The following is a 13852-nucleotide window of genomic DNA, read 5'->3' as shown; positions in this document are numbered from 1 at the left end:
CGGTCTTCTGTCATCTGCCAGCACAGGGGGTGGTGTGCTGGGCACCGACCCCCACCTGGAATTGCTGGACGGGAGTCCAGTGTCCTTCTAGAACAAGGGGCTTCCATTCAGGCCGCTGGGACACACATCGCTGGGAACTCCCTGCTTTGGGTCTCGTTTGCTGCCGGAGAGAGTGCGGGGGCTTGGGTGCTGCCGGGGGTGGCCGGCGGTTCCCCTGCGACAACCGGCCAAGACGTGCAAGGAGCAAAGCGGGGGCTCTCTCCCCCTTCGTAAAATGATAATCCATCACTGTGGTGGACCATTGCTCATTTTTCCATTTTCAAATTGTGACATACACACAGAAGACACACACAACATCTACGCATGCATATGCCTACGCGTGTGCATACAGTTTAAAGATTCGGCTGGTATAGACGTCTGTATTCACCTCCCACGTCAGGAAACAGGATCTTTCCAGCCGCCCAGAAGCACTCGTGTTCCTCCTGACAACAGCCCCTCTCCCTGGGGCGACTGGTGCTTGACTTCTGTGACAGCCGTGTCCCTGCTCGGCCTCACAGTCTGGCTCCCCGGGCGGCACCCTCAGCTGAGGCGTGGCGTTTTGCCCGTTTTTCCTCATTCACGTGGACCGTGATGCGCGCCCTGTTTGGGGACTGGCTCCCTGGGCGACTCACCCGGCTGCTCGGGGTGCCCAGGGTGCGTGTGTTCCCGCGACTGTTTAGCGTCCCTTGTGTGGGTGGGCCACATGCACGCAGTGTCCCATAGAGACACGCGGGCCCATTCCAGCTCAGGGCCGAGTCCCACGCTTCACTGGCGTCTATACCTGGGAGCAGAACTTCTGGGTCCAAAGGTGCTCTGCCCTTCCTGGGCAGGCCGCTGTCTCCTCTGAAAGGGAGCGCGTGTGTGCAGGTCCCGTGCTGAGCTCAGGGAGGGGCAGCGTCCTCCAGGAGGATCAGCTGCAGACCGGCCTGTGGGGTGGGGAGGGGCCGGCTGCTCAGACAGGGATGGACGGGGAGGCCTGGCCGAGGGTGTGCAGGCCGGTCAGCGGTGCCCCTGCATGGAGACGCGTCTGCTGAGAGGGACGATGGCCGGCGTTAGCTACGCGGAACAACCTGGCGGGAGGAGGAGTGGGCAGGGGCTTTGAGGCTGGGGGCCTCCCTCAGCTCGGCCGACACAACAGAGGGCCAGAGACGGGGCCACGTGAACCACAGAAGTTCATTTTCCCACAGTGCTGGAGGCTGCAAGCGCCAGAGCAGCGTCTGGCAGGGCGGGGTTCTGGGGGACCCCTCCTCCTGGCGGGTGCCTTCTCCCCACGTCCTCACGTGGTGGAGAGAGAGCTCTCGTGTCCCTTCCTCTTGTCAGAGCACTGGTCCTACCGAGTTAGGGCCCCACCCTCATGGCCTCAGTTAGCCTTCGGCACCTCCTCACAGGCCCCGTCTCCAGACACAGCCACCTGGGGCCTAGGGCGTCAACATAGGAAGCCGGGGGGACACAAACATTCGGTCTGTAACAGGGTGTGAGGGGCATCTGCAGAACTGGAGCGTGCACGGAGCAAGGGGTGGGGGCTGCTGCGGTCCTCTGTCGTTGTGTAACCAACCAGCCCCAATGTTAGCGGTTTAAAACGGGAATCATCATTTATTGACTCAGGATTTCACAGTTTGGGCCCGGGCCTGAGGGACAGCTCCTCTCCACCCTTTGTGACATCAGCTGAGGCCTTGCTCCCAATGCCGGCAAGTTGGTGCTGGCTGACAGCTGGGAGCTGGTGAGGCTGGCGGCCTGGGGCCTTGGTCCTCCTGCGTGTGGCTACATGGGCTTCCTCTCGGCGTCCTGGTTGTTTCTAAGAGTGAGAGAGCTTCTGAGAGAGAGGTTGGGCCTGAACCCGGCAGGAGTGTCCTTCCTGCCATCAGAAAAGTCACAGTGTCGAGGTACAGCTCCTGGCCAGTCACACCACAGACCTCGTCTTGGTGTTTTTTGAATAAAAATGCTATCTATGTAAGGTGCACGGCACGCTTTGGTTCACAGATGCATAGTGAAATGGTTGCTACAATACAGCTAATTAACCTGTGCCTCTCCTCACGGCATTGTCTTTTCTGGCGTGGTGGAAGCACCTGCAGTGTGTTCCTAGCGAATTTCCAGCATCTGAGACGCAAAGTTAACCATAGTCGTCGTGCTCACATTACGTCCCCGGGCTGACTCACCCTCCTAACTGCAGTGTGAGCCCTTGACCCGGCACCCCCAACCCCCGCGCCTGCCCCTGTTGACCACACAGGCCTCGTCTGCTCTCGGCCGTGTGCGATGGGAAACGCCCGCCTCTTATGTTGGCCTCACCTCCTGGGCTACATATCTTCTTGTCCTTGAAGCGCATATTGCCCTGCTCTTCCCCCAAGCCAGCACCACCCCAAACAAGATGGGGCTGGAGCACGCCAAAGCTGGGAGAATCGGGGCCAGCCGTCGCAAACGTGGCACATCCCTCTTTGGCCAGGGCACGGGGCTCTCCACAGCTGGAGTTGCAGCCGAGTGTGTGCCTTTCTCTGGGGGGGGGTCCCTGGCCTTGATCAGAGGCTCTATGGGGCTCTCAGCCAGAGAAGGGGTGCCGTGATCGTGACCACGGATCTGATCGCACTCCAGCTCTGCCATGCGGCTGTGAGAGGAGGACGCCGTCTGTCCGTCCTCGCCGAGCCCACCTCCCAGAAGCCACGCTGCTTCACGTGTCTGCTCCCCACAGCCCACTCAGCGGGAGTCCAGGAGGGCAGGCTCCAAATTCACTCACTCTTGTGTTTTCCTTTCTCAACATTTTCTTGGGGAAAACTTCAGATATACACAAAAGTAGGCAAAATGGTATAATGGCCACCTTCCCCACGTGCCCAGCTTCTACATTATCAGCTCTGAGCCACTCGTGTCATCTCTCCTGCCCTCCTCCCTCCCCCTTTCATCTTATTTCTCTCAATTTTTCTATGGACTGGCACACACACTGAAAAGCGCTTGTGCCCTAAGTGTGCGCAGGGCGAGCTTTCACACTGTGAGCTCACCTGGGGAAGATTCTGGTACCCACTTCTGATGTATGTAGAGGGAAGTGTTCCCATGCCACCAAGCCGTTCCCTGACCCCTGACAATTCCCTGACACTTCGCCTCGATTCTGACCCTCTCCGCGGGGCCAGCATCACGTTCCACGGGTCGAGGGCTCGGTCCCACCAGGCTGCCTCCACTTCAGACGCCAGTCGCCAGCCCAGGTTGTCACCTGTGCTACTGACCAGCAGGCTATAAATCAGAGGTTAGCACGAGCCCCACTGTGGGCTCGATTAATTTGCTAGAGTGGCTCACAGGAATCAGGAAACCAGTTTACTCACTAGATTACTGGTTTATCACATAAGATTTCAAGATGCGAATCAACAGGCAGATGAAGATACACACGGCGAGGTCCCTCACGAAGGAGCTTCTGTCCTCGTGCAGTTCGGGGCCCGGCAGGTGGCCCGCGGAAGCGTGCTAGCTCCCCCCTGGAAGCGCTCTGAACCTCTTTGGGGTTGGAGGTCTTTATGGAGGCTTCCTTAGAGAAGCAGGATTGATTAGCTCATTGGCCGTTGGTGATGGATTCGACCGCCGCCCCCTCTCCCCTCCCAGGAAATCAGGGGGTGGGAATGAAAGTTCCGACTGTCCGAGGGAGGTGGGTTCCCCTGGCAGCCAGCCCTCACCTTTAGTGGCTTTAAAAGGTCACCTCATGAACATAGACCCAGTTGTGGTAGACGGGACCGTGCAGCTCGTCTGTACAATTACTGAAAAGGCAATTTAACTCCCTTCTCATTTTGCTTTGTGTGTATTCGATAGCTCTTTTCTTTGTGGTTACCGTGGAATTACACTTAACATCCTAAAGTCATAACACTCAAATGTCAATTGATGCCAGCGTCACTTCAGTAACATAGAGAAACTGGGACCCTATAGAGCTCTCACGCTGCCTGTTTCAGTTCTTAATGTCACAGAATTCCATCAATGGCATTGTGTGTCCAAAAACACAGACTAAGAATTGGGGTTTTAATCCTTTAGTCTCTTAATGCAGAAAACAAGAAGAGGAGGTACAAGCCAAAGTTAGAATAGTTCCAGCTTTTGTAGTCGTCTCCTACTTACTTGAGCAGAGACCTTCATTTCTGCCCGAGGCGTCGAGTGCCCGTCCGCGTCCTCTCCTTCCAGCCTGAAGGACTCCCTTCCTCGGAGGTGGGTCTGGTGGACAGCGCTCTCTGAGCCGTGCTTTTCTGGGAACGTCTTGGTTGCTCCCTCATTTTGGAAGGACTGCTCTCCAGATAGAGGCTCCTGGTCGGATTCTTTTCCTTCTGCACTTTGAGTACATCAGCCCTTGCCCTCTGGCCTCCAGGGTTTCTGGTGAGGAATCTGCTCGTGGTCTCCCTGGGGAAGTAGGAGGAAAGCTCTCTTCCCCTCAGCTCTGTGAACGTTAATGATGCCCCTTCTCAGGTCTCATGCAACAGAACGTTTTCCTATAGGACTATAACAGCCCTTCAGGGGTACGATCATTTTGAAACTAATCAGAGTTTAAGGAAAAGGAGTTGTGTATTTTTTTTTTAAAGATTTTTTATTTTTTCCTTTTTCTCCCCAAAGCCCCCTGGTACATAGTTGTATATTCTTTGTGGTGGGTCCTTCCTGTTGTGGCATGTGGGACGCTGCCTCAGCGTGGTTTGATGAGCAGTGCCATGTCCGCGCCCAGGACTGGAAGCAACGAAACACTGGGCCGCCTGCAGCGGAGCGCGCGCACTGAACCACTCGGCCACGGGGCCAGCCCCAGGAGTTGTGCGTTTTAAGTGTAGCTATTTTGAGGTCTTAACAGCCAAGAGTTATTAGAGATTTTTGAATTACAGATGCAAAGGCCACTGAAAAATCCTACAGATTTTAATTTCGAATAAAGTAAATATCACTCTCTAATCTCCCACATTAATGAAACTCTCTTTGGGGTCCCTGTTTTTCAGAGTAAAGGGGTCTTGAGAGCAAAAAGTGAGCCAACCGCTGTAGTTTAGCCCCAGCCATGCCTGGTCCCTTTCCTGCTCTGACCTCATAAGGAGCCCCTGTGATGGAATTTCCCAAAAGCCTGTATAAGCCTCTGCCCGGCCTAGGGCTTTGGTACTTACCCAGGAAGCTGCTCTGGTGACCTGAGGAATCTGCCACAGTTAGTTTGTTTTCTCCGTTTTTTTTTTTTTTGCCCCCTGATTTTGTTCATTTTTTTTCAGTTTGCTGCTTTTTTGTTCTTTTCTTTTTGTTTTGTTACTTTTCTTTGTTTTCCTTTTTTTATTTTTTTGGGTTTTGTTCTCCTTCTTATTTTTCCCCCTTTTAAATCTTTAATTTTTTTATTATTGATTTATTTTTATATTATATTTTTACATTATATTTTTATTATATTTATATTTTTTATATTTCAGTTTTTCCTTGTTATTTTGTCATTTTTAATTTTTCCTTGTTTTTGTTCTTCTTCGCGTTTTCTTTAAATTTTTTAGCTAGTATTGTTAGCATACTTAGCATAGTTAGCATAGTTAGTATAGTTAGCAGTGTTGGCATAGTCAGTAGTTAGTATCTTTGGTAGCGTTCGTTTTCTTTATTAGCGTAGTTAGGAAGCATAGCTGGCCTCGTTACTTTAGTTAGCCCATATTAGCTAGCCTCCTATCGTTTTGTTTGTTCACATAGTAAGCGTAGTTAGCGTCGTTCGTTAGTGTTAGTTAGCGTAGACAGGAGCCAGCATGCTTCCTGGCCTGGCGGCCACCTCTGCTGGCAGGCAGCCCTGTCCGCGGGATTACCAGCTGCGAAGGACCCTTGGGGAGGGCTCCTTCGGCATTGTGAAGCTGGCCCTGCACGTGCCCAGCGGGACGGAGGTGGCCGTCAAGATCATACAGAAGAAGGAGCAGAGCGCCGCCACTGCCAAGAGACTCCTGTGCGAAACGCAGGGTCTGGCGCGATTACGTCACCCCCATATTTTGAGGCTGGTGGAGGTGATGGAAAGCAAGGAGACACTATTTATCATAAGTGAATACGTGCGCGGAGGCAACCTGCTGGACCACCTGATGGAGCACGGCCCCCTGACGGAGGAGGAGGCGCGAGGCTGGTTCCGGCAGCTCGTCTCTGCTCTCCAGTACTGCCACCGCCGGGGCGTCATACACCGGGACCTGAAGCCGGAGAACGTGCTCCTGGACCCGGCGGGGAGCGCGAAGCTGGCCGACTTCGGCTTCTGCAGCCTGGACCGCGGCGGGCCGCTGAGCACGTTCTGCGGCACCCCCGGCTACATGGCCCCGGAGGTCATGCGGCTGCAGCCCTACGACGGCCCCCCGGCCGACGTCTGGAGCCTCGGCGTGCTGCTCCACGCCATGCTTGCCGGGTCCCTGCCATTCTGGGGGGAGGACTTCGAAGCCATACAGCGCAGCACGCTCAGGGGGGCTTACTCGCCGCCCAGGCTGGTGTCGTGCCAGTGCGCCCAGCTGCTCAGAGGCCTGCTGACCCTCGACCCTGGGAAGAGGAAGACTTTGGAGGAGGTGATGGGGGACCCGTGGGTCAACTGGGGCCAGCCGAGGCTGAGGCCTTACAGGGAGCCGCCTGCTGACACGAGGACCGCCTGGGGGACCGACGAGATGGCGAAGGCCCAGCAGCCGCAGGGGGGTGGTCACGCCAGACCCCTGAGCTCCCTCCCCTCCAACAAGGCCCACAGCTGCCGTGCTTTGCAACACTGCACGGCGTGGCGGAGGGCCTCGGAGCCCCGCGGCCAGCGCGCTGGCAGTGAGCCCGTTCTGCCTACCTGGCTCCGGGAGGCTGGCCGTCAGCGGCCCAGCGAGAAGCCGCAGTCAGGGCCGAAGGCCGCAGAGCCTGGCGGTGCTCTGCCCAGCCTGGACTCATGCCCCGCTGCCCCCAGCCCGGCCCCCCCATGGGACCCCGGGGCCGTCCCCTCCTCCGACAGCGCCCGCACCACACGTGGGGCCCAGGAGGAAAGCTGCCAAGGAGACTCCCGGCAGGCGGGGCAGCCCCATGAGGTGACCCCGGCCTCGCCCTCTGGCCGCAGCCAGGGCCGAGGGGGCGCTGCCAGGAGGCTGTTCAAGGCACTCCGACGTCTGTGCTGCTGCCTGCCAATCAGGATAGGGTCTGGCAAGAGGAACAGGGTGTGGCCCCGTTGAGGTCCCAGCAGGTCCGGTCCCAACCCAAGGGTCGAGCTGCCCCCTGCATTGTCCGCGCACAGCAAGGAAGTCGCAGAATCCGGAGCCGGCCCGGGCGTGGGGCTTCGGCCAGAGGGAGACGCCTTCTGCTGTGAGTGGGGGCCGTGCAAGAAGGACACGCGTGTGTGCAAAGATGCGGGTGAGAGGCCTCGCTCCAGCGGCCAGGGGAGCTGTGCCAACCGCGGCGGCGCTCTCTGCAGAGATTCAACTCGGAAGGGACCTGGCCCCTCTTTGAGCCTCCAAAGCATCGCGTCCAAACACTCGGGGAACCTAGAGGACGGCCTGGAGGCACCTGGGGGACACGAGGAGAGGCCACCCTCGCTGCAGCTCTGCCCCTTGGCCCCACCGGGGTGGAACCTCAGAGCCTGGACTGCTTTTCCCGGAGCACAGCTTCCCTCCCCGTCCTCTCCGTCTCTTCTTCCACGTTGAGGGGCTGACGGTCGGGTCTCGGAAAGTCCTCGGTTTTCCAAGTCTTGTAATAAACTTGCTGCTGCAGAAAGCTGTGTCACAGATGCTCCGTTTTGCACCCTCCGTACGCAGAGCGGGGGCTGGGCGGGCTCCAGCCTGAGACGCGTGTAGGGATGTAGCACGAGGAGGTGATCGGAACAACTAGGTGGAGAAGTGACTCAGAATTCTTGGGGTAACGCTCCTAGCAGCTAATGCGGGTCTGAAGGGACAAGGCTGGGAGCCACAGTGGAGGGCAGAAAGGCAGCGACCGTGGCTAACACTAGCTGACGTTTCCAGAAGCAGCACGGGAAACGTCGAGCCTGTGGCTTTTATGACTACAAGCGAGAGGTCCAGATAGGGTAACCGAGTCCGTGAGCCACCCTTGGGGGGTCGGGGTGGCAGGGTGTGGGCCCCCGAGCGGACTCAGCTCACCTCCACGTGCAGGGGCCCTGGGCAATGGGACGATTTCTCCTTTTGATGACGGTGATGCGGAGCAGGCCCCTAAGAGCACTGACGAGGTGTGGGCTGTTCGGACAGCTGCAGGTTCCAGGGGAGGTGACAGGAAGCCAGACATCCTGGGGCTCCAGAGGGAGGGTCAACCATCAGGGAGCTTCCGCAGGGGCTCCTCAGAAGCCTGAGGATGGCCAGGAGGCCGCTGGCTGCTGCTCGCGAGGCCGGTGGCACTGTGTGCAGTCTTTCCACGTGCTCATGAGACGGCTCGGGACGGTCCCAGCACGAGAGTGGGCAGAGATTTCCCTGCGCCCACGGAGTGCAGGGCCAGGGCCAGGAAGAGGAGGGCTGTGGACATGCTGGGAGGCTTGTTGCTCCCCGTTCGGGTCCCCCGCTGTGGTTTTCCTTACGCCAAACAGCCCAGCGTGTGGTCCTCCGGCGCTGCTCTCCTGGCATCTGTCCAGGGACCCCTTCCCTTCAGGGCCAGTCCCACTGCCTCGGTGGGCTTTCGGGACCCTCTGTGACCTGCTCCCGGCAGCCCTTTGCACTCCCACCTCCTCCCTGGGCTTTACTCACACTGACTGGTTCGGTTTTCCACAAATCCTCTGCCCGTGAGGCTCCCCCTCGGTGAAGCCCACATGCTGGGCGCTTGGCCAGACTCACGGGCTCCCCGAGGGGAATGAGGCGTGGATCCCGCTGGAAGAGCACAGCCCAGCTGGGAAGAGAAGGCGGGGACCCAACAGGAGGACAGTCCCCTGTGCCGGGGACAGAGGCAGGACGTGCCCAGCTCAGCACACGCTCACCCCCTGCTGGCAGTCTAAAGGGAGGTGGCACCTAGTGGGGAGGGCTGCAGGCTCTGACCGCAGCAATCGGAGGAGGCGTCCCAGACAGAAGGAGGCTGCGGTGGTGGGCACGTACAAGACAGAGGCAGGCGCGAGGCTTGGGGGGACGTGGACCAGCACCCCTTGTTTCTGGGACCACTTCCGCTGGTGCATTGTGCTCTGCATCTCCGAACTTCGATATCCCCCAGCTCAGGCCTGGAGAGCAGTCAGCTGCGATGACGGAACGCTCTGCTGATGAGGCTTTCTCCGTCTCTTCTGTGAGCTTGGGCGCTGGCTGGCTGGCCGGCGGCTGCCTCTGAGCTGCCTCGTTAGGCTAAGCTCAGTTCCACAGCAAGGGCCCTGGGTCAGTTTCTAAGGAGCAGGGGAGCAGCAGCAGGGAGCGACATGCTCGGCCTCCGCTGGAGAAGATGCTTCTGGCTTCAGGTGCACAGTGGGCTCTGCGGGGAGAGACCGTGAGTCGGTGTGGGGCCCCACCAGGGATTTGCCAGCGCAGCTAATGAACGCCCCCGCTGGCCCAGGATCTTCAGCTGATCCTGAATTATGAATTACTTAATGCAACTGGACTGATGGACCATTTTTCACAAAACAGGAACTCAGGGTGTGGAGTGGTGGGGTGGTGGGAGGAAACATTAACAAGGGTGTGGCAGACAGTTCCGGGTGGCTCCCAATGGCATCGTCCACCTCCCAGAGCAACTGAACCCCTGACTCCTGGCTGGGAATGTGGCCACCCGGGACACAGAGTTCCCAGCCTCCTCGGCAGCGGGCTGGGCATGGAACCCAGCGCTCCCTCAAGACGGGAAGGGAAGTGACTTTTGCATCTTCCAGATATTTCCCAGGAGAGAGAAGGAGGCTCTTCTATCTGCATCTCCCTCTGTCCCATTGCCGGGAGCACGAGCTCTGAGGCTGGAGCTCTGTCCTGACCACACGGACGAGGGCGGCTCCTCTGGGATGACAGGGCAACGGGGACAGGAGCCTCCCGGGCAGCCCTGCCAGACCAGCGCCAACCGTGTGCCTCCAGACTGAGCGTGGGAGAGGGGCCAGCTCTGTGCGCCAATCTGCCGTGGGCCTTTGTTCCAGCAGCTGGACCCTGTCCTGACAAGGATGGCCATCTTGGAGGCGGCTTTCTGGGGGGCTTCCTCGGGTCAGGCCGCTCCCCGGGCCACAGCTGCCTGCAGTGTTCAGCCCTCCTTTCCGTGGGGTGACAGCCAAGCTCAGCTCCTACCCACTCCACTCTTGGGGCGCTGCCCTGGAAATCTAATGCGTGAAGGTCGATGCCCCCAGGAAACAAATCAGGCGCTGGTGTCCCCCAGGGCGTCCCCTTGTTCTGTCCTCCCACACTGCGCACCCCCACTCTCTCCCAAAGACACCCCTTGTTCTGAAACAGGCCGGGCTGAAACTGTCTCTCCCTGCTGATGTCCGCAGATTCTTGTCACCTGACTCAGGGAGCAGCGCTCTAATTGGATTATTGCTGGAAAGTTGAGTTAGGAACTGAGGGCTGTCTGCTAAAGTGACAAGATTAAAAGCTGAATCCGAAAAACCCACCAAACTCCAGGCTCAGTGGGCAGGCAGAGCCTGGGACTCGGTCAAGCCCTGGCCCCGAGCCCGCCGCCTGTGGAGACAGACGTTCGGGACGTCCCGGGGCTCTGGTCTTGTCCGTGGAATGCCTGATGTGCCCTCCACTCTTCTGGAGCCTCCCGTTTGATGGGGAAAGGAACTCCAGTGTGTATTCCAGGTTCACCTTGTCGAAGATGCTGTGACAGGGCGCACACTTCCTTTGCTCTTCCTCTGTTCAGGCTAAGCGTCTGCAAAGGGTCTGGGAGGGCAGGTTTCACACAGAAAGTGACAAGGGAACATATGCGGTTCAGTAAGGCCAGCGGACCCGGAGATGATGCCATTGAGAAGATAGTTGATTACTTGCAGTTCTCCGAGGCGGAGCTCGCAGGGCCACCAGGGAAGCCCCGGGGGTCAGGAGGTGAGACAGCAGGGCACCGCGGGCAGGAGTCTGTCCTGTGGGTTCTGCGGGGAGGAACAGCGAGGCAGGGTGAGCAGGCTCAGACGGGCTGGTCTGAATAACTCACAGGCTCCGGGGCAGGGGGCTGTCCCGCCTGTCTGGTGCCTGCCCTGGGGGACAAGGGCAGGGGGCCCGTGGCCCTGAGTGTGAGAGTCCAAGAGAGGAGGTGCTTGGGGTGTGGATGGCCCCTGGATGGGTCGGTTTGTATTTGGAATGTGGGCCCACGAAGGAGGGCTCTTCCTGGGGTGGGGGTGCAACAAGGGAGGCAGGAGGCTGAGCCGAAGGGACTTGGGACAAGGCGTGTCCCATATGTGCACGCGGGCCAGAGGTTAAAGCCTCAGGTTTCCAGAAGCTACAAACATGGCCCAGTAAGGCTCAGCTCCGACGTCACCTCCTCAGAGGAGCCTTCCCTGCTTCCTGTGTCCATAGTGACGGCCTCCCGCCCCGGTCTCCCTCGCGTCGGCCCTTTCATTCCCCTCACTGAGTTCAGAGCCAGGCCCCCCCGCTCAGCACCCGCTCAGTGGGAGACGGGCAGGAGGTCAGGGCGCCCGTTCATTTCTTCACTCACTCGCTCGTTTTTTCCTCATGGATTTGGTTCCTGCCGGGTGCCAGGCCCTGGCTGGATGATGGCTTGTCCTTGGAGACCCTGCTCAGATTTCACCGCCTCCATGAAGCCCTTCTCAAACCACATCCCCTCCTGCAGCCCCCTCTGGCCTCACCTGGGCCCCCAGAGCTGTGCTCACTGTCTGATGGCCTCTCCAGCCTGGGAGCGCTGGGAGGGCTCTGGGACAGATACAGAAAGGGGCTCAGAAACGTGTGACGATGGCTACACCCTGACTAGACGGAAGGATTGCCCACAGGCGCACGGGGGTCCAGGTCACCCCCTCCCGTCTTCCTCCGGGAACAGGGCCCCTTCCTCACCAGGAACAGAGGGACCTTCTCTCATCCTGTGCTCATTTAGACCGTTAGCAGTCTGGATTCTTTTCTCAATTTTAATTCTTTTTAAACTTTGAGGACATGTCATGAGGGTATCCCTCGGTAATGAGAAACCTAATTATCACTTCAAGGGAGGGAACCCACCTGTTGTGTCTGAGCCAAGACCGGACAATGTGGAAAGAGCAGGATGCTGAGGAGGAGCCGGCTCAGGGGCTGGGCCTCGGGGCAGCCGGAGGAGGGCAGACAGAGAGATGGATGGAGGCACAGCTGCCGGGGCGGGGGTCAAGCCGGGAGGAGGGGGAGTCCAGGGGCCTCCACAGGTGAGGGCGGTGGCTTCCAGAGGCCCCTCTGTCACGTACAAGCCGTGTTTCTCAGGCCGCCGCACCTCCAGGCCTTAGCATGAGCTGGTCCTCCAGCAGGAGCGCCTTTCCTCTGCTCTCCAGACAGCAGTGCCCTCACCCTGCGAGACTCTGCCCTTCTGGCATCTGTTCCCCAGCCTGCCCGGCCAGTACCCCGCCCCCACCATGACACACGCAGCCCGCTCTGTGCTTAGGTCACCTGGTTGTCATCGCCTGAGGCTGGAATGTCTGCTTGTGTGAGAGACCGGCAGACCTGGCTTCTAGCTTTCTAAGTCTGTGTGACCTTGGACGGGTCCCTGGTCCCTTTGGAGGCTCAGTTTCTCTCTATAAGTGGGTCTGGCAGTGGTACCTCATGGGGGCGCTGTGCTCTCTGAGCTGCTGGAGATGGAGTGTTGGATGGGTGCCTGTTGCTGGTGCCCTTGGTGCTGACCCCGGGGCCGTGGCCCCCGCGTGCCCAGGGTTTGCGGGATCCCTGGCTGCAGTGATGCACGAGGGAGTGGGAGACGGGCAGGAGGTCAGGGTGCAGCTTTGGAGTCAGAAGACACAGCATTCCTCGGGGACACTTCCCTGAGCCCCTAGTCCCGGGCCTCGCCCACCCACCTCGTCTCAGCTGCCTTCGGGGCACTCAGTGAACCCCTGCTCTGAGGCTGCATTCCCAGTGCGTCTAACCCAGGCCGGACACTGCTGTCCTCACGTCTCGGGTGAAGAAGTGAAGCTCCATGGGGCTAACGGGAGGACCGCAAACTCAGATGCCTCCAGGGGTCAGGTCCAGAGAGGTGGGTGAGGCCCTGGGCCAGAGGCAAGCTGAGGGAGTGGCGGGGACTGTGGTGAGCTGGGAACACATGCTCCATCCAGAGAGCGGCTCCAGCTCAGCTCCAGAAGAGCGTCTCCGAGAGGGACTGTCGCAGGTGGCCAGCCGTTCACATTTCATACCAACAAAAAGCTTGACACCTGGCGTTCGGTCTGTAGTCTTCCAGGTTTTCAGTATTAGAATGAGCTTTGAAAATCTACCTTTGCCCTGGCGCCCTGAGTTGAGATGCCCCCTTGCTTCCGGGTTGAACCCTGACTGTGCAGATATGATGGCTGGAATGGAGGCAGCCACACTGCAGTCATGAGGGAGTGACACTAACATTCTGTTAATGGTGGGATAGAGAGGGGGTGGCTTCTGGGTCACCGATGACATTGTCGGGCCACCAGACCACGTCTGGACTTCCCGTCTCTCACATCGTTTATAAACATTACAAATTAGATGTCTTTGTGGTTTAAGCCACTCTTAATAGAGTTTTCCATTATTTGAGCCAAACTCATATCTCACTGGAAGCCTGCAAGTCTCAGCTAAAACTTCTCTGTACTTAAGTAGTTCCCCAGCAGACGTGGGCCTCTGCCCCGACGCCACCCTTCACCCCTGGAAACGGCCCGTGAGCTGTGGTTCTGTCTGCCTGGCTGGCTCGTCCGCGCTTGGGCTGTGAACAGCTCTGGGCCGGCCGCTGTCCTTGCTTCTCTGCACACAGCGGGCCCTCAGACACCGCAGGGACCTCGACCCCCAGCACGGCCAGAAGCCCCCAGCCAGCACGAAGCCTTTGGGGTCCCTTTGGCCCGAGCCCTGTGTCCGCCCCTCGG

General features: G+C 58.7%; 1 protein-coding gene across 1 annotated transcript; it reads left to right on the top strand.

The window, feature by feature from the left end:
- The first annotated feature begins 3065 nt into the window (after nucleotides 1-3065).
- On the top strand, nucleotides 3066-11175 carry LOC138918738 (serine/threonine-protein kinase MARK2-like). The gene has a single exon (XM_070241724.1). The coding sequence runs from the start codon at nucleotides 5730-5732 to the stop codon at nucleotides 7146-7148; it is 1419 nt and encodes a 472-aa protein (XP_070097825.1). The 5' UTR covers nucleotides 3066-5729; the 3' UTR covers nucleotides 7149-11175.
- The last annotated feature ends 2677 nt before the right edge of the window (nucleotides 11176-13852 follow it).

Source organism: Equus caballus, chromosome 18 (genome assembly GCF_041296265.1).
Source record: "Equus caballus isolate H_3958 breed thoroughbred chromosome 18, TB-T2T, whole genome shotgun sequence".
NCBI lineage: Eukaryota > Metazoa > Chordata > Mammalia > Perissodactyla > Equidae > Equus > Equus caballus.
The sequence above is the reverse complement of the archived record's forward strand: the minus strand, read 5'-3'. Positions and strand labels throughout refer to the sequence as shown.